Genomic DNA, 18,812 nt, shown 5'->3' with positions numbered 1-18,812 from the left:
AGATGACGAAGAATATACGGGCAACCGAATTAACGAATAGGAGAAGAGGCAACTTAGGCGTATCTGGATATTCTCAATATTGGCGCTGAAATTCACATAGGTCCAGGACTTACATATGGCATTTGCATAGCATTATAGCATCACGGAAGGGGAAGAGGTTAGATATTTGATTAGATACCTTACTACCTCTTGTAGACATACCGCCCGGTTGGCCAGAAAATAAATAAAAAATATGTATGCATACCTCTTAGAGAACACTTACTGAATCGTGAGTGGTTTGGCTATTGGCTGAAGATATATGGGCCTTTGACAATGTGTTACTTTGCACTCCCTGAGATGAGTTATGGTATACTTTGATAACGATTGAAATAGGGTGAATACGAGATGATGGGATACGTAAGTCGTTTATCATGACTAAGTCATATTAGATACATTGTCTTAGACGCTATCCGGTGCTCGTGTAAGTCAACCATACCTCTTAATACGAGTATGAAAAGGGGCTAATACATCTGAGATCAAAGTAATACTTGGATGAGAGGTGAGCAAATATGATGTATTTGTGTACCTACTTATACGTGTATCTTGGTCAATTTATTTTACAGCCACGATAACAGTTTTGCGCCGACAATTTTTGGTTTCAGTATAAGATGAAATTGGACTAACATAAGTCATGAATGACATAAAACGATCAACAGAAACTGACACCGAGGCGTCGCCATCTTGCGTCTATCGTAGTAAGCTAACAGTGGTCGTTATGTATTATAGGAAACCCGGAAACCAGCACCGTCCCATCCATTGCGGCATAAATAAACATATTATGCTGCAGCCACGAGGCGTTTTAGGTGCTTTGCTCCAACCGCCCCCATCACTACCGTTCTAACGCGCATGACATCAGAAGGATTTGCGCTCCGTCTCAGAACTCGGCACTCGAAGAGGAGTTTCGTAGGGAAACGAAACGAAACTAAAGTAAACTAAACATTACGTCGCGGAGGCGGCCTCGGAGGAAAATAAGCTATCACGAGGAGGAGCGCCGCATAAGCACTTACATACGTACATACGCACCCTACGGCAGATACGAACCTATGCTCGTTTCGTCTACATTACTACTCAGCTAAGGGATTCACTTTGCTCTTGACCTTCTAGAAGGAAGGGTGAGGACCGCGAGTGGACCCGCTTAGTGTTCGCAATGATATCTGCTCATCGATTTAGCGGACGAGATCCTACAGTATCTGTCGTAGTTAGCGTGGAAAATTCACTTTCAGCTTCGGCTTTGGGGGTGTTGGTTTGTAAGCACGGTATTGTAGGTATATACTCCTATTCAGGCTGTCGAGCTAATTAAATGATTATTTCTTCATGTATAATGAGACGGAGTATGTTTCCTTGTTGATGATGATGACCGCATCTATAGACGCAAGGGAAATTACCTGTTTCTCGAATGGCTAACATGATTTTCGGCGTCTTTTTATATACAGTACCTGCCTTAAAACTATATGTTAGGTCGATTAATGGCCGAGTAACGGTAACACTATTCTGATTCTCCCATTGCCGCGCGGTAAATGGCATGGGGCCATACCCGATATAGCAGAAAACTGGGAGCTAGACGGTAAAATAGATTTATTGCCTTGGCCTACCTGGACACTAGATAGACGAATATTAAGCAAGCATGGCATTTCTATTATGAACTGGTTGTGTGTTTTAATGCGGGATGACTACTAGGTACGATACCCCCCACGAATCTGTAGACTTCTCCAGATTCCGCGATCTGATGAGATCTAGCCAGGCTTTGCTGCATTCGTTAATAATGAAAAAGGAGGAATGCAGAACAATGAGTATTAAAAAAGCCCTTTCATAATAGGTACATAATATATCAACCGCATTGCATCGCTGCTCATTACCAATAGCGTCTCGATGATAAGATCTCACCTGCCGAGTCGACAAATCTGAGACATCTACTCTCGTAATGCAGTTTTTTTTCGACGGTACGAAGGAGGAGTATGAATAATAGGAAATGCAGAATACCTAGTACCTCAAGGTACATACGTGTGTTAGCGGATCTTCCTTGTCGTCACCACGCAAGGGTTCCTAATTCGGATTGGACACGAGCCAAGGGTTCGCGTTTCACTTGCAAGGCGCTTACACACACCTGAAGCGAAGCAACTGGAGCCATAAGCCATGCTAATGCTAATCCGGCCGTCGGCAATTCGTTGCTTCAGAAGATAGGTATGCAGGTATGTACATAGGAGATAGGTACCTATTCGACAATATGACTGTTTCTGCCGTTTGATAATTGTAATTATGCAAGATGGAGCAGCAGAGACAAGCAACGTCTGCTGTTCATCATTTCCATGCTGTCATACCAGGTCTGCGCCAATGGAAATAATGGAAATGATGACGAAGTTGGTTGCTGATCGATTAATACATTGTAGGTCCCAAGTCCCAACAGAGCCGTTCGCGGACAGGGCAGCAGGGCAGAAACAGGGGGGACTTCCCGCCTTATGTATTGCGCTGTAATATGTATTCTGTACTAATATGTAAAATCACGATTCACAAAGACGATCAACAGGGGATTCAGACAAGACCCCTCGCCCCTCATACGTGTACGGGATCTACGCTTGTCGATACGAATGCATTGATACCCATGACGGCGATCCGTTATCCTGGCTGACTTAGAAGAACTTGATATGCTCACGGACCACTACTGTTTCTTCAAGGTCAAACGCGCAGACACGGGACTTCAGGCCGCAATCCCGCCGTCGATTCCTTTATTCCTTCGTAGTACATACCTCGTAGTCAGATAACGACGACTGAAACACATAAGAGCTCGATGGTGTATAACAGAGCTCCGATATTACAGCAGTCATCACCAACCTGATAAAGACGTCGGTTTGTGTGTTATGTATATTAGACACAGTTAATGAGTACGGTGAAGCAACAAAAAGGAGGTTACTCTTTAAGGGAAATTTTTTTACATTTAAGGGAACTCGATGATCGGTAGGTAGGCTTTGTATTGTACATATGCAGGTGGTAGCGCTAAGGCAGGAGAAAAGCTTCCATACGGACGGTATCCTTTTCGGGTTAAGCAAAATTCGAGGTAAATCTTCATCCGATCTACCTTAATTCCGGGCAAAAGAGAATCGAATGTAGAGGATGGCGAGAGGAACGGAGAATTAATTACAGAGTTAGCTTGTCTAGGCCGAGGTTCCTTAACGAAAAAAAGGAAAGACACGAGGAAGACGTAGATGGCAAGGCGCAAACCAACACATACATGGTATAGTAGCTTCACCTGAATTCACCTGAGAATCGAGGTTGCATTCGTATACAAGGGGTGGACCATGCGGCAACTTTTTGGACGAGTGGGTTACTAGATGGACAAATGGATGGAGGGATTTCGATGGACACAGTCACATCCATCGTCGAATCAACTCGTTTCTACTGTCCCCAGTATGTACTAACGACAACTTCGGCGACTTGTGTTACATGATTGGGCGAATGATAATTATTGAATCGTCTGAAGTGTCCGAGCCGAGGCGTCGATGTGTTGATCCAGCATTTCATATTTCAATAGTTTGTGTAAATCAAATACTCTGGCGTTCTCTGGCTGTCTTCTGATCCTGTAAATCTACAGGGTCGAAATCAATCTTGGCTAACTTCAATCCTTCCTCGGGAAGAGGCTTGTTTGATGAGTTTGATGAAGCCTATCGAGCCTATCGAGCCTATCGCAGGCTTGGTGAATTGGCCAGTGGTTCGAAGTTGCAGCAATGGAATTCCAGAAATTCGTCAGTCGGCGCTAGGAGCCAATCATGTTTGGAGACTGGAAAAAGAACACCCCCTTGAACTGGCCAGAATGGAGTCAGAAAAGACCGCCCATGTGCTAATCTTACTATTTGCACTGTCACTAAAACTATCCCCTTTGTTACACAACAGGCATGTTCTACCAATTATGATGAATATACTGGGTATAAGTTGCCAGTATAAGCACAGCAAGGGATACTGACCTGCACAGTTCAATACAGTAGGATTAGCACATGCGCGGTCTTTTCTGACTCCATTCTGCTGGCTTAGGCGGGTTGCTAAGCATCAATGTAAAACAACCTACGGAGGCAGAGCAACGGGGGCCCCGTTCCTTGGCTCAAATCCCATCCGCCTTCCCAGCTATTCCAGTAAGGAAAAAGGAAACAGTTCCACAAGGGCCTTCTGTTTTCTTCACCGTCCATGAAGAAATGAGGAATATAGTACCCACCGTTGATGGGAGCTGTGGGAGTTCAAATTTTCTTTTCCGTAGATATTCCATGTATTGGTGCGGCGCAAGCTCGTGTATGTAATAGATAGCAGAAGAGAAAAAAGAGAGAAGAGAAGCAAAAGAAAAAAAAGCCGAATTGAAATCCACCTGGGCTGGTTTCACCATGTGACTGACTTGGATTCACCGTTTTGTTTCTTGTCTACCTTCATACATGTAGACATGTATCATATGTACCTCGCAACTGCCTCGACGAAATTAGTAGGGGAATTAAAAAGAAAGAAACCTTGGAAGCGATGACTTACAGAATAGTTGCGGCGCATTTGTAAGTTTTTATGCCTGTTCGATTTTAAGAATCGCAAGTTGCAACAACATACCTGTACATACCTGGTCGGTAGTTCTTAAGTTAGAAACACTTTACTTACTTGATAGAAACCACAAACGAACCATTGATGATTGGAGGTCATCCCATCTTCAATGTTCCATGTTCCATCTCCCGTATCCCATCATCTCCCTTTTCTTTTTTTCTTTTTTCTTTTTCTCTATTTCTCTATTTCGTATGCTATATTTCATACATAGTACTTACTATGTATGTATCGATCTTCTTCAGCGAACAGGGATCGACTCCCCAAACTTCCCCCAGGTCTTCGTGGAATCCACAGTTCTCTCACACATAGCTGTGTCATTCTTCATCCCGTCTCCCCTTTCATAAATCGTGATTCGGAGGGATTTGAATCTCTAGTGTCTACCTGGCACACTAGCGCTGTAGGCCGCGTCTGGGTCCGTGCTGTGTCTGTAGCGCAGCTAAAGCACGCTAACGACTCAGTGTGCCTAATGCGGTAAGTACTTACCTAGGAGCACCCAGGAGTATCCTAGCCATCCTAGCCCTCTGCTCCTAGAATATCCTGGGCTAAAACAGTAAAACTTGTAGCCAAGTACATACAGTACTAGGTACCGACAGGGAAAACGGTAGGGAAGTGCAGCCAGTCTGTGCTTCTGGAACTTACCTACTTGCCTGCGTGCCTTCTCCTACCTCTGCGACCTCTGCTACCTCCATCTGCTACGTCTGCTGGAGGTACCTCTGCTATCTGTCCCTGAAGGAAACCGCTAATAACATGGGAGGTCGGCCCATCAGTGCCCCTCTTTCCGCCTCGAAACCTTTCTTACCCTTTCCTCCCTTCGACCTTACCTTACCTTAATCCCATACCTTCCGTACTCGTCCTTGGTCGAGTCCTTTCGCTACACTTTTTTTGCTCCCTGTTAATCCTTCCTTTTTTCCTTTTCTGTTCTTTTAATATTTTTTCTCTTTGGGGGAAATCCAATTTCGGTACGGTCGTATATACATTTACAATCGTCAAACTATCAACTCGAGTCTCGTGCTGTTTTCGTTCGATTTCCCGAATCTCCAATTCAAGCCACTTTTTTTGGTATCTGTCTATACCATACCATATCATAACCATAGTAATACACCGATTCATCGAACCGGCAGACATCCCTCACCTCCGAGAGCCAGTTGCCCACATTGTGCGACGAGCCCGACGCAGCGCGACAGGAATTTTACATATTGGTGTGGTAGTATCGAGAAGAAAAGATAAGGAGACTCAAGCGTTCATTAATTCATAGCCGACCTGAGAGACATCGTATCAAGTCAAGAACAATCGTAGAGTTACAAAGTCCGAAGAAAAAAAGAGACAAAGGAGGGGAAAAAAAGCCAACATATCGGATCCGATCTTCAGGGGACGCCTCTCGTACCGACAATCGAAATTCGATCTCATCCGAATACCTGGCCATCCGGGATTTATCTTTAACGGCGGACTTATTCGCATTTGACCATACGACACTATATCAGCCCCATTCGGCACCAGGCCATATCTGATCCGTTCGGTTCAAGGCCCGGAATTTCACGAGCAAAGCGCGCGATACAAAACTGATTGCCTGCTTACTCGGAGCTGACGCGCATCTTGCCTATTCGTTACTCGTACTATTCGTGATTGGCAAGCTAAGGTAGCTCATCAGAGGAATTAATAGGTTAAATCGATCGAGCCATCGATCATTGGCGCGTTTGAACACCCTACCAATACGGAGTCGGGCAGATTCAAGAAAAAAAGGAGAAGCCTATCGTTATTGGCCACAAAGCCATTCACACAAATAGTTCGGGACCCAACATCAATACTTCTGCGACTTAGGCCCTGCAAAGCGCAGGTGTGAAGGAGGGCTCAAGGCTCAAAGTGCGCCTCATCTTTTCGTCAATCAATTTCGCTGACGTCTGGAGCGTCTTGTCAGTCCCATCGCTGCAACGCTTCAAGACTTTGCGCTCATTTTTCCTTTTCTTGCTGCCAACTCCCGTGTGGCGCATCAGCCATTTCAGCCGGGAATAAAAATAAGAGAGGATCAGCAACAAGAAACCAAGGAATAACAAGAAAAAAAAACTCAATTCCAAGCTAACATCCACCGTACCTGGAATTACCATATTAAGTAAGAAAGAAAAAAAGCTTGAGCTTTTTTTACCTCCATCATGAGCGCGGTGATCGCTATGGCCCCTTCCCCGGCTCCCCACGATAGACCGGCTTATGCTGAGTTGGCTCCTGCGGGTAACAGTTCCTCAACTACTACTGGAACTGCCGCTGCGCCGGCCTCATCACCTTCCGTCCCACGCACTTTAGCTGCGGTTTCGGGCACCCCGAACACCAACGCTTCTATCTCTACGACGCAACGTCCAGCCAGCCGAAGTCCCACCAGATCGGCTGCCCAGACCGCGGCAAAGTCCTCACCACCAAGCGCGTAAGGTTCCTTTTTCTTTTTGTCTTATTTTCTTCTAGGTCTCGACCGATCCTTCAATCCAGAAGGCAAAAAATTGGACCAATTAAAAGAACATTTCTTTTATGTGATCTTATCATCGGATCAATCTGGTAACTAATTACTTACTCTGCGTTATAGTTCGCGAAATGTTTCGGGAGGTTCGGCACCAAAGATTATCGTGAAGAAGGAGCCAGGATCCCCAGACATACCGTCGACTCGCCATCGCCCCCGGAAGCTGGATTTATCCAAGAACACCCTTACTGGGTCAGGCGCTGCGACAGCACGTCCGGCATTAGGAAGAGAAGGTCTTGGTATCCAGGAGGTCGGCATAGCGTGTCTATCCCCCGGATTTGTCACCCAAGATCCTGTGATGAAGGAACATCTACAGCAGAGCATGAATGTTAGGGAACAACAACGCCGTATTATCGAGGCTCGATTACAACAACAATCCGCCAAAGGTGACGGTCCTGATAGCCTGAAGGATAAGGATCCCGTTAGTCAATTCGCGGCGAAGACTCCAGGAATGTCTCGAAGAAATAAGGCTCCACCGGGGTTGAGCATTGTTGCACCCTCCCACGAGCAGTTTGCCAATGAGCGAGTCATCCAGTCCGCACCATTAGGCCAAACATTTACAGGCCGCCACAACCCTCAGCCTTTGACCCGACATCTTGCTAACCAGCCCTCAAATCTCTCCAGCACATCTCACATCCACCATATCCCGGCAAACCAAACAGCTAACCGCCTACCTCCCATATCTGATGTATTCGGTGGGCAAGGGCTTCCCTCACATGCGGAATCGAGCCGCCAAATTCTGTATCCCGGCTCGAGTCATGGACCGTTAGCATCGCCTGGTCATCCACCACCAGCTCCTTCGCAACCACCCATGTCAGGTCGGGGCCGAGAGTATAAGTCGGCTGAGGAAGTGCAGCATGAGTTAGCCGGTGGACGACCGGAGTTATTACCCAAACTCGTTCACTACACTGGCCACCAACCCCCTACTCCTCCGTCGCCCCGTAACGGAATGCACCCCTTGGATCCCAACCGAGGCACGAGCAAGCGAAGAACTCGTGCCGAGTACGAGGAAGGCAGTAGCCCTCCATTAGGCCATGGACCTGCGGCTACTCGAAGAGGTCCGTTCGGAGCGGGACGAGACAGCCCCGAAACGCAACGACAGAAGCGTGAAGAATTTTTGAGGTTATGTGAGAGAGCCTGGGATTTGTTCCACTCGTGAACCTTGTGCGACGAATCTTACCGCGGCGGATCGAATTGACATTTCTTGCAACTTGATGACTTTACGCCACGGTACGAACCACATAACGGCCTGTTCGCGTGTACATGCCCCGATAAGGAATTTTATGTTTTTTGGGAGGCGATGTATCTTTTTTGCTAACGGGCCACATCTAATCGTAACGCGACGGTCCATGCTCCCTCAATGATGTCACAAATATGGTCCTGTTCTTCTGACATGGGCATTCTATTCGTGGGGCATAAGGTCGGGCACGGATCGGGGGATATAATGTCTTAAAAACTGACCATGTCGCTACGAGGTGACGGCATTTCGACACGAGTAGCCGCGGCGGATATCTCGAACGCTGTTAGCGACGGGTGTTTTCTGGAGTGGCCGTGTCGGGATGCTCTGTCTCTTGGGGGGCCTTGATACCCGGTACCGATGTTGATGGAAGAAAAGATGATCAGGGGATGTTTCCTTTTTGTCGTTTTTCGGGGTGGGTTGTCATCTTTCGTCTCTTTTCGGAGGTGGAGGAGCCTCAAAAACATGTTTTTTCTTGACGGCGGAGGGGAGGCGGTCTTAAAGAGACGAAGTATGACGGTGTGGTACATCTGTTTGAAGGCAGGGCGGGAAATTCCCAAGGCAGCCACGACCACATAAGAGGCATGCCGAGCGGAGGGACGGAAGGGGGAGGCGTTGTATTTATTCTACTACCTGCGGGAGCATCGTGGCTCATGGAAGGGAAAGGGAAGGATTGGGCTTTGTTGCGTAGAGGCCGGTTCGTGTCAGGAACGAGCCGGGACTCTCACGGTAGTGGGTTCCGGTAAATACATAATATGGCTCTTTCCCGACTCGTGGGCCCTGTGATGAATAGATTTTGAATCTACACTCTTCTATATTCTTCTCGTGCTTTATGTGATTCATGTTGCTGTGCCTCTCAACCAATGGGTCAGGTAGTTATGGGTGATATACGAGGATGGTAAGGTAGGTCTCGGTAGGACATACAAAGGAGTAGCGAGACAGCTTTATGTGGTCTCGGTCTGGGTGTCTAGGTAGGTAGTTAGTTATCCCCTACCTTGCGAATCACTTTACTTCTACCTACTTAATGGATACCACATGCGCGAGGTGAGAGTTGTATAAGAGGTTTGTACCTAAAGTTTCCACTACTGCGTAATTACCCAATATCACTTGTTTGATGGACCTACCTTAACTAGTACTTATCTACTTAGTAACTAGAAGACTATATTTTCTCCCGAAACCAAGGATTCATATACACCAAGAACAAGCCCAAAATTCAACCAAGACCCCGGAAATTCTGGGATTTACCAAGGTCCGTTGGCCCAATGGTAAGGCGTCTGACTACGACTTCGATCGAAGAGTCAATCAGGAGATTCTGGGTTCGACCCCCAGGCGGACCTTCACTTTTGCCTGTCTAACAGGTGACTAACCCCCTTAGCGTGTAAAAGTTTTTTTGTTTTTTTAATTATGAAAACTTTTTTCTTGCCTCTCAGAGGCTGGAGCAGAGTAGAGTGGGTACGGCATGCAGTAAAAAATTTAGAAAGATGGATTGGATAGTAAAAAAGAAATGGAAACGGTAAAAAGTGAATATCACGTACAACACCGGGGATTCGCTGGTCGTCACCGACCCAACTACTAATCCGGCGGTAGCCAGCTTATCTATGGGAGAGCGGACGGGATCCCGAGTTCTCTAGCTCCTATGGTCGTACGTGGTAGTCTATAGGAATAATGCCGTATATATACCAGATTACTCGGTACTCGAAAAATGGGGTTTTGGCGGGCGTTTTAGACAGGGAGGTTGGCATTACTTTGTTTGACATCGGTATGATCGACTACCACGATCGTAGATTTGTGATAGTCTTTATGCGGGATAATTGGTAGGTGTTTATTGAGATTGCTCTAGTCATCCATGCCTGACATGAGGTGGTTATGCTAGCCCAGAGATAATATAGTAACTTAGAAAGGTTTCACTCTCGGTAACGTCGTCCCAGGATAGGAGGATAGGGGAGGAGACCGTAGCGACAACACGGTCTGTTTTGCTGGTCACGGGGCTTAGTTGGGCGTGTTAGAGTGTATGGATGTTCTCTCTCCAGGTTAGCCTTCAGTCATGACTAGGCTATTGGCAGATGTGAGTACTCGTTATGTGTACTTGTGTGTACGTGGGATTGATGTTGACGGCCGGGAGTTTATTGAGTCTAATCACGAACGAGACACCTCTTAATCATGAACTGGACATTACTTTCATAGACACGTCGTGTCCTTCGTATTTCGTGTAATCTAAGCTGTCTGTTGTATGTACTTAGAGTCGATACGCACGACTATTTACGCTTCTTGACCTCTTGGATCGACTTCCATTTAGACAGATCTGCTTGGACAACCTCATGTTTGTCCATACCCAACTTGTTTACTACCTAGGCGGCGGGAGGGTTGTGAGTCTATACGTGCGCTCGCAACAGGGAATCCCCCAACCTATCATCGCCCTAGTTATAACATGCCGAGAAAAGGGGGCCTGGTATATACTGATATTCCAAAGGTATTATTGATTTGTCCCCATGAAGCCCTGGACGTTTCCTTATTTGCCGCCCACACCTGGAAGAATGTCAAGATACAAGACGCGAAGACGAGCTTCTAAACTTCAACTATACCGCCTACCACCTATCTAGAGTGCTCCGAATCAGAAGGCCCCCTTGAATGAACAAACCAGATCTTGGCTATGTGACGTCCGCCCTTAAGACACGCCGCCGAACAACTGAACCGAACCGAGAACAAAAGATGACCCCCCAGCCGCCCAGTTCCTTTTCCTTTCTCTGCAGCTGCCCGGGAGAAATGCGAGTTATGCGTCTATTCCGATGAATGACTTGAATACAAGAGCTGTCCCCTACGTGACGCTCACTCGCAGAGCGCGTGGCGCATCTATTTCACCAATCCTGTTTTGATGCGCTGCGCGTGGAATCCTGGTACCACGATCCGAAAGTTCCGAGACTAAAATGTGTAATGAGGAATACGAACTCGAGAATGAAATGATGATGCGAGAAACCGTGATTTCACCAGAACTCCATGCAGAATGAAAGGATGTTGAATTCATGAAGAGGGTTTGAGAACTCGTGCTTGCGGGGTTTGATAGGCTTATGAAGGATTCATTCCTCGGCAAGGCAGCAAAAGCACGTCAGGGTCGCCATCTCCTATGAGGGATGAGGACACCAAAGGGACGAAGATACACAACATTCCTAGATCAGACCTGACCATTAAAACGTCCTCGTCCCTTGCTCAAAGAGGAGGTGCTCGTTCGGAAAAAGCGGCATCGCTTAGACACCTTCCTCGCCAGCCTTGCAGAGTTTAATTTCGCGGCCCCATTCTGACTTGAGGACTTGCGATGCTGTGATACGTCGCGTAGGATTGGGGTCTAGGATGGAGTAGATGACATTCCTACACCGAGCCTACATGTCATTCGTTAGTATCATGCAAGGACATTAGGTCCTAGGACGATTGGAGAGAACTTACACGGTGTAACGACTCGATGGGGCCATAACCTTCTTCGTCGCGGCGCCCTTCAAGGTACCGCTCGTAAAACTCGTCTTCGTCCTTCTTGGCGACACGCCAAAGATGCCTTCCGGTTCGCATCGCCATATAGATAACACCACAAGCCCAGACGTCGACAGCACGGGCATCAAACTCCTTGTCGATGTATTCCTCGGGGGCGATATAAGGGGCCGAGCCGCAAAGACCTGAAACCATGTGGGCATCATTTTCCCACGCCATTCTGAAGCATTCGCCGTTGCCGAAGTCGGTGATCTTCAAGGCGCCATGACTCGTCAGGAGTAAATTCTCGGGCTTCAGATCGCGGTGCGCTACACCCATCTCGTGCAAATACTCGACGCCGCGCATCATCTGTTTGAAGTAGCAATCGGCCTCCATGACTTCTAGTTTTCCGGCAGCTAGGACAAGAGTGTAGAGGTCGCCGCCGGAGCAATACTCCATGACCTCGCAGTAGTCGCCTTTTTGGTCCTTCAGCAGGTCTAGGGTGTGGATGATATTCGGATGACGTAGAGAAGAAGAAATGCAAAATTCAGCTGTCAGGCGCTTGCTATACTTCTTCTCGGTCTCCTCGGGTCGGCGACGGAATTCCTTGACGGCGAAAAGCTTCTCTCCGGTCTCCATCTTCTTATGCGATATCCTCACGATACCGAAAGCGCCACGGCCTACAACCTCTTGGCATTTACCATACTTCTCAACTAGAGTGGAGCTCTGGTTGGGTCCTCCTCTCTTGTCGCCGGCTAGCGACTCCTTCTCTTGCTTCAGAGTATCGACCCAGCTTGAGACCAAAGATAAATCGGCTTCGGGCTGTTGATCTTGTTTCCTTCCGAGGAGAGTCTTCCACATGTCGGACAATTTCTCTTGTCGCTTGCTACCCTTAAGGTGATGTTCATGGCCGCCAGCGACATCTGGATTCATGACAAAGCGTTGATGCTGCACGGACTTTGTGGTGGCAGCTGGGTCGGCGGAAGATGGTTTGCGTGCTATGGAGCCTGGCTTTGCTGGTGATGCGACACCAGTTTGGCTGGGAGAGGGGCTTGGGACAGCGCGCTTGGAGGGTTGTGAGGCATCAACAAGGCCGGATCTGGGAAGGTCGTCTTTATTGGAGAACATGCGGGTTAACCTATCCTTGATGGAAGCCTTCTCGGGTTGCCTCGGCTGACCTTCGGGATGGAGGACATCGTTAATAGGTTGACCATTCTGCGGTCGTAGCTTCGGAGATTTTGTGGCGAGCTCGAATGATTTTATTGATGATTGCTTTGAGGCGCTGGGTGAAACCGTCTTTTCCGAAGCGCTCGACATTTCTGAAAGATTAAAAAGGTGAGGGTGCTTCTGTGCAGGCGATTGTATTTTTAGCGGAGGGTTTTCCAATCGATTTAAGTCGATTTAAGTCGATTTCAGGCGATTCAAGTCCCCAAGTCTCGAATAGGTAAAAGGTCACTTGGCGATGGGGCAGCGGCGGGGAGATGGAAGGAGAAGGCTTAGTTCCGGCGAATCGAGAAAGTAGTTGGCGGCTCGAGTCGCCTTTGGGGGGTGGGCTACGCCCAGGTGTTGGCGACACTGATGACGGATTGCAAAACAGCGTTATGACCGAGTCGGGTGCGATTCGCAATGAAGAAGTGGGAAAGGGAGAAATTAATTAGAAGCGGGATGCTGGGAATTTGTAGTTTCCCGTGACAAGTAAAGTTAATAATCAAAGTAGGGCAAGAGTGTGGGGAGGCGAACTGGGACTACGGTTAGAGTAGTTTAGCTTCTAGCCTCTTGCTGGTGCTTGGTACTTGGTGCCTAGGTCGTGCTTGCCGTGCTTGGTGCTTGGTGCTTGGTGCTGTTGATTTTTTTTTTTAAGATCGTTGGGTCGTCCGAACTATTCAAATATTTTGGATTGATTGATTGATTGATTGATTGCGCTCGTTGCGGTTCGGTTTGCGGCTTGCCCAGGATAAGGAAATATAGTTAACCTTTCCCAATTTTCCCCAATAAACTGAATTCGCACTGGTATTGGTATCTTTGGTATCTTAAAGAGGAAAGTTTAAGAGAAGTAGAAATAAAATAAAAAACTAGGTAATAAATAAATAAGATGGAAAAAAAGGTCGCACGTAGGAATCAGGAAGAGAAAGAGTCTTCAAGAATCCACTACTAGATATTGTTTGTGTATCCGCCGTAACGAATAGCGAATTGCGTATTCGAAAGAGTTGCAGCTAGTTACGGGGAAGCCAAACTATTTTAAATCCTCCCACTAGTAGTGAGTGAATAATATCTGATGGGTAGTGTGTATTATGTATTATAGTCTGATGTCTTTCTCCGGTAGGTTAGGTAAGTTACCTAGGTACCTAGGAGGTAGGGCAAGCTATGTGGCTATGCGATTATGTGGAATGATGAGGGTTGACGGTTGAAGGTTGATGGATGATGGCTGATAGTTTAAGACACTGGGGTTCAAAGCGGGATATCGGCAACGAACCGAATAAACCGAATACGTATTTATGTATGTATTTACGTATTGTGAATGGTGGTTGTGGTTCGAGTGGAGGCGAATCGATAGGAACCTTGGAAGGGTTCCAGCTAATGTTAGAGACGGCGCAGATAATGACTGACCAGACTTCGTTTTGTATAAGTGAAGACGGTCATTGTTAAGAAGCCAGGACTAAAGAGAAGAAGGGCAGGGCGGCAAGGCGCGCTGAGCGAATGGAAGGAGAGGAGAAGGTAGAGGGACAGAGAGAGAAGAGGAGAGACGGAAGCAGCTAGAATTAAGATTCGTGCGAAGCCAGGTTTGAGCCGATCCAAGTCAAAAGTAGTTCAAGTAGTCCAAGTGGAGAGAAAAAGAGGTACGGTACTGCCGATTCTTTCTGTCTAGGCTGAGGAATGAATAATCGATTGCTGGCTGCCGACTTCTGCCTTGCAAAGAAGAAAAAAAAGGAGTTAAAAATAAAGTATTGGACCGCTTTTTGCGATGAAGGTGATGTCAGGGTTTTTGTATTTAAATATTCGCATTCTATATCTATAATATGAAATACTAGATACGTGAGATTAATAAGTACATACCTAAGTATGCAGGCAAAGGAGAGAAAGAATAAGCAACCAGGTAACTTTCCCCTATCATTATGTTATATGTAGCTCGTGTAGAGAAATATGCCAGAAGAAGAGATCGTCTCTAAAGATCGCCTTTCAAAAATAGAGTGGGATGCATGTTAACAATCAGAATGTGGGTGGGATATGCTAAGTATTCAGTACCGTATCATTCTAATGCGTCCAGTACGTCGTAATTTAGGTAACCTCCCAGCTCCTCACCTACATACTACTAGGTACATACATGCCTACATGCATCTATCCCTAGTCACATCCACACTTTACTGATTTGGGGTTACCTTCCATCGGTACGTACTGACCTGGTGTCGACGCAGCGGTGGAAAAAGTGGTGGGAAACCTTGAAGCGTTACGCAAACAAGAGTTACACAGTATCTCAAAGTTGATCTGACTAATATACTCGCTAATCGAATGTGCGACATATATATGCTATTGGTGGTGGCGAGAAACAGGGTGTAACTGCCAAAGTTTGTAACTTTATCAATTAACTCCAGATGTTTAAGTCTAAAACCAAAGTCTAAAGTCTAAAGTCTAAAAAATGAGAGAATACTTGCATTATAATAGTGAATGTCGTAACAGAAATGGGAATTCTCTGCAAGTAACAAGAACTGCGGGAGTTGCCATTGGTGGGCTTTTAGTTCCCCAGTAGGTTAATCTAGAATCTGCAGGACTTTTTCTTAAGTGACACACGATCCATCTCTTTTGAGAATTATCAACCGTCTACCATCTACATACCATCCCGCCATCGACTAGGTAGCCATCTAACCATCTAACCATCTAAGATCATACCAATCATCCCACCTCCATCCCAACAAGACAAAAAAAGAAGATAAACAATCAGGACCCCTTCCCACCCTCGCCTAACCAAGTGAAGGGTGCGTTGTGTTGTATCCAGATGCCACGAGGTCATCTAACAATCTAACCCGCGTTTATTAAACAAAGAGCCTCATGCCAGATTAACAACGGCTATTACCGAGAGAACTATTTTTTGTCCCCCATCTCCCTTACGAACCATTAAACCCTTGGCAATCTTCTTGGCTTCTGTCCATTCCAGACTAACATTATTATTGTCATTCCCAACATCCCCGTCATTTTTTTTCACCTATCGAAATAAAGAAGCATTGGCATTCGGTACTTGATTCTCTTGTTCACAGTTCTTAAGCCCTACCCCTATCCCCTACCCCTATCATGGAACTCGTGTGTTACGAGCTTTTACTACTTCTACCTCTTTGTCCTTACCCATCCCAGCTTAGATCTTAGTCTAGTTTCTTGTGGCTTTCACCCCCACGTCCTAGCAACATGGTCGACTACCAATCCAGTGGTACATCAAAAGGGTAGCCTCAACTGTGACATTCACTATACCCGCCTCGGAACAACGATATCCTATCTAACTTATTGTTCTAACTTGTTGGAGTATCTTACGGGAGCACAGCCAGCCGCTATCTTAGCCACCTGCTTAAGTATCTTAACGTTGCATGGTGTACTTCTGCTGACTATTAGATGAGGCATTTCCCTCACGCTCCATGCTCAGCTAATAATGAGAAATACATACTAATAACGAAACTGGAACATACCAATCTGGGTACTCATACTACGGCCAGTTAGCTCGGCCCCGGCGTCCCGAGACCACATGTTGCGACTATTCGTGATTACCGGTCACCTTGCGTTCGCCGCCACTATGAATGCAAAACATAGCCAATTCAAATACGCTCACCGCTACAAGTTGCCCACTATTCTAACATGCTCCTACTTCACCTATCCTTTCTCTTCCCCGTCTGTCCGTCGGATACATATCAGCTTTGCTATGTATTACAGACAGGGGAGCATCGACATGCGCAGCATGCATCGATGATCTGGCAAAAAAAGGGGGCCGACTTTTTACCTACTGCAGTTTTGCGCCTTCGCTACTTACGGAACCCGTGGGAACCTTAGGAGGGTTCTTGGGGTGGGTAAGCTGCACGTTTATCCTTGCTGCATCGGGCCAGTCATGATGTCGAAAGCTTCTCATAGCTACTGCTGTAGCTAAAGCTACATGCATATCAAGTCGAAGCACGAAAGCTTGCTCCCATGCGGGCCAGAGCTATTCGACTGCGCGCCAAGCTTCCCTCACATTTTTCTCTTCGTTTTCATTTGACTTATTATCGTCCCGGAGGCCTCCAGACTACCTCCAACAGCGGCTTATTCCTATATGTCTGCCTATACGATCACATAAAAGGGTAAGTGCCTTCTCCGCCCCGAATCGGCTGTGGCGTGCGGCAGCATCTCAATTTGTACTACGCGTACTACGGGTGTATTGTAGGGCTATGACTTCTTGGCTCTCGGACGGACGAGATCGCAATTGGACCCAGTAGTTTGGGAGGGGTTGGCGAGTTATGACAAAACTTACATTTTCCGATCTGCTCCAGGAAAACAGAAACCGTATAGCCGTCTCGTTCTCAAGCGCAAGCTTAATCTACTTGGCTGCTTGGTTTACTGGATTCGCTGGATAGAGTTGATCTATTGGCTATGCATTGGCCAATCCACATATGGCTAGCAAGCCATATATCATGATCACCTGAGAAGACGTTCTGACCTGATCGCCTGTTGAAATCTTTACCAATTTGGTAGCTGACGTCATGAACCCATTACTTACAAGCTTGTGATTGAGCCTTGTCAGCTCAAACACATTTAGATGTCATCTCCGTCCAGCGTCTTCCGCCTATCCCTGCGAACTAACCAATGCATCTCTATCTGGAAGTTATAACGTTTACGGGGGGTATAGAGTACAGTAGGGACGCATTATCTGATTATCCCATCATCGGCGACTGGCCGTCTGCGTTCCTGCCAAGTGGCCGTTCCTCCATCAGTTCTATCTGCAGCCGACCTGCAAGTCTGCGAATCCCGCATCCGCGCCTGCGCACCCGCAGGGAAAAAGTAAAAGTGACAACGAACTAACTGTGCGCTTACCTGTTACCTGTACGCCATCAACAAACCCGAAGCGGACAGATATCAATGCCAAGGTATTTGGCCACCATGCAATGAAGATCATATACCTGGTATTCCGATTACCACATGTCTCAGCGATGTCTTTGCGTCGATCATCTTCACGGTGTCGGATACTTCGATACCATACTTATACCTACTGATATGGCCTAATTTGTAATGGGGGCCGTAAAGCCATATCATATCCCATTCGCATACATACCTAGCTATCAAGCGATATTGGGAATTTCGACGTACTTTAAGCCTATTTCTTATGCGGTGATGTTTTTAAGACCGGCCATGGTAGTATTTCCTACCTTGCCAACCTGCCAGGTGTCTAACCTATCTACAACATTCATCCCGGCCAGCGTCTGCAGTTGAGCCGGGAGCCCTCCGAATTCGCACCTCGCACTACACCGCTCGCTTGAATCAAAAGCTTCGGATTCTATGTCTTTCTCCTTTATATGAAAGGTTGGGGAAAGGTAGTATGGTCGGCAAGTTTGTAGACCCGAGACCAAACGACTCGGGATTTAAGGGAGCTGAAAAAAATTTACAATATTGAATATCTAATATTCAAATATCAGCCCACCAAAATGGTTAATTTGGGGGTCGGTAGCTCGCCTGCATAGCGCTGATTCGGGCCAATTCCTCCAGAGCTTAGCCTCTTCATCTCCATCATTCTCCAGTCTTCATCAACCGCTTAGACGCGGGGCAGAGAAAGTCGATAATGGATTTCGTAAATCATGGTTAGAATGTACGCCTATCCGGATGTCTCTTTTTAAATCCGGGGCTCACTAGGTACGATGGCGCCGGTCAAGGCAAATCAGAGGTCGGATAGGATTTCCTACTTGAGCTTGGCTGGCCAACTCCAACACCAGACAGTAACATGAAAAAGGCAGCCGACCTCTGACCTCTGACTGTACACCCACACCGCGCAATTAACTCAAACGAGAT

At 46.8% G+C, this 18,812-nt stretch overlaps 2 protein-coding genes and 1 non-coding gene across 3 annotated transcripts; 2 read left to right on the top strand and 1 right to left on the bottom strand.

The window, feature by feature from the left end:
* The first annotated feature begins 6,241 nt into the window (after window positions 1–6,241).
* On the top strand, window positions 6,242–8,412 carry GGS22DRAFT_52473 (uncharacterized protein). Its single transcript, XM_047967328.1, has 2 exons — window positions 6,242–7,018; window positions 7,175–8,412. Exons 1-2 carry the CDS (start codon window positions 6,753–6,755, stop codon window positions 8,265–8,267), a joined length of 1,359 nt encoding a protein of 452 aa, XP_047815766.1. The 5' UTR covers window positions 6,242–6,752; the 3' UTR covers window positions 8,268–8,412.
* A 1,181-nt stretch (window positions 8,413–9,593) lies between these two features.
* GGS22DRAFT_t116 lies at window positions 9,594–9,682 on the top strand. The gene has a single exon. It is a non-coding gene; the product is annotated as a tRNA-Arg (tRNA).
* Window positions 9,683–11,477: 1,795 nt separating this feature from the next.
* On the bottom strand, window positions 11,478–13,668 carry GGS22DRAFT_52447 (serine/threonine-protein kinase hal4). Its single transcript, XM_047967327.1, has 2 exons — window positions 11,784–13,668; window positions 11,478–11,719 (listed from the first exon to the last, which is right to left on the bottom strand). The coding sequence occupies exons 1-2, from the start codon at window positions 13,116–13,118 to the stop codon at window positions 11,588–11,590; spliced, it is 1,467 nt and encodes a 488-aa protein (XP_047815765.1). The 5' UTR covers window positions 13,119–13,668; the 3' UTR covers window positions 11,478–11,587.
* Window positions 13,669–18,812: the final 5,144 nt, after the last annotated feature.

Source organism: Annulohypoxylon maeteangense (assembly GCF_022496945.1).
Source record: "Annulohypoxylon maeteangense strain CBS 123835 unplaced genomic scaffold GGS22scaffold_17, whole genome shotgun sequence".
Classification (NCBI taxonomy): Eukaryota; Fungi; Ascomycota; class Sordariomycetes; order Xylariales; family Hypoxylaceae; genus Annulohypoxylon; species Annulohypoxylon maeteangense.
This window is presented reverse-complemented; position numbering and strand designations above follow the sequence as displayed.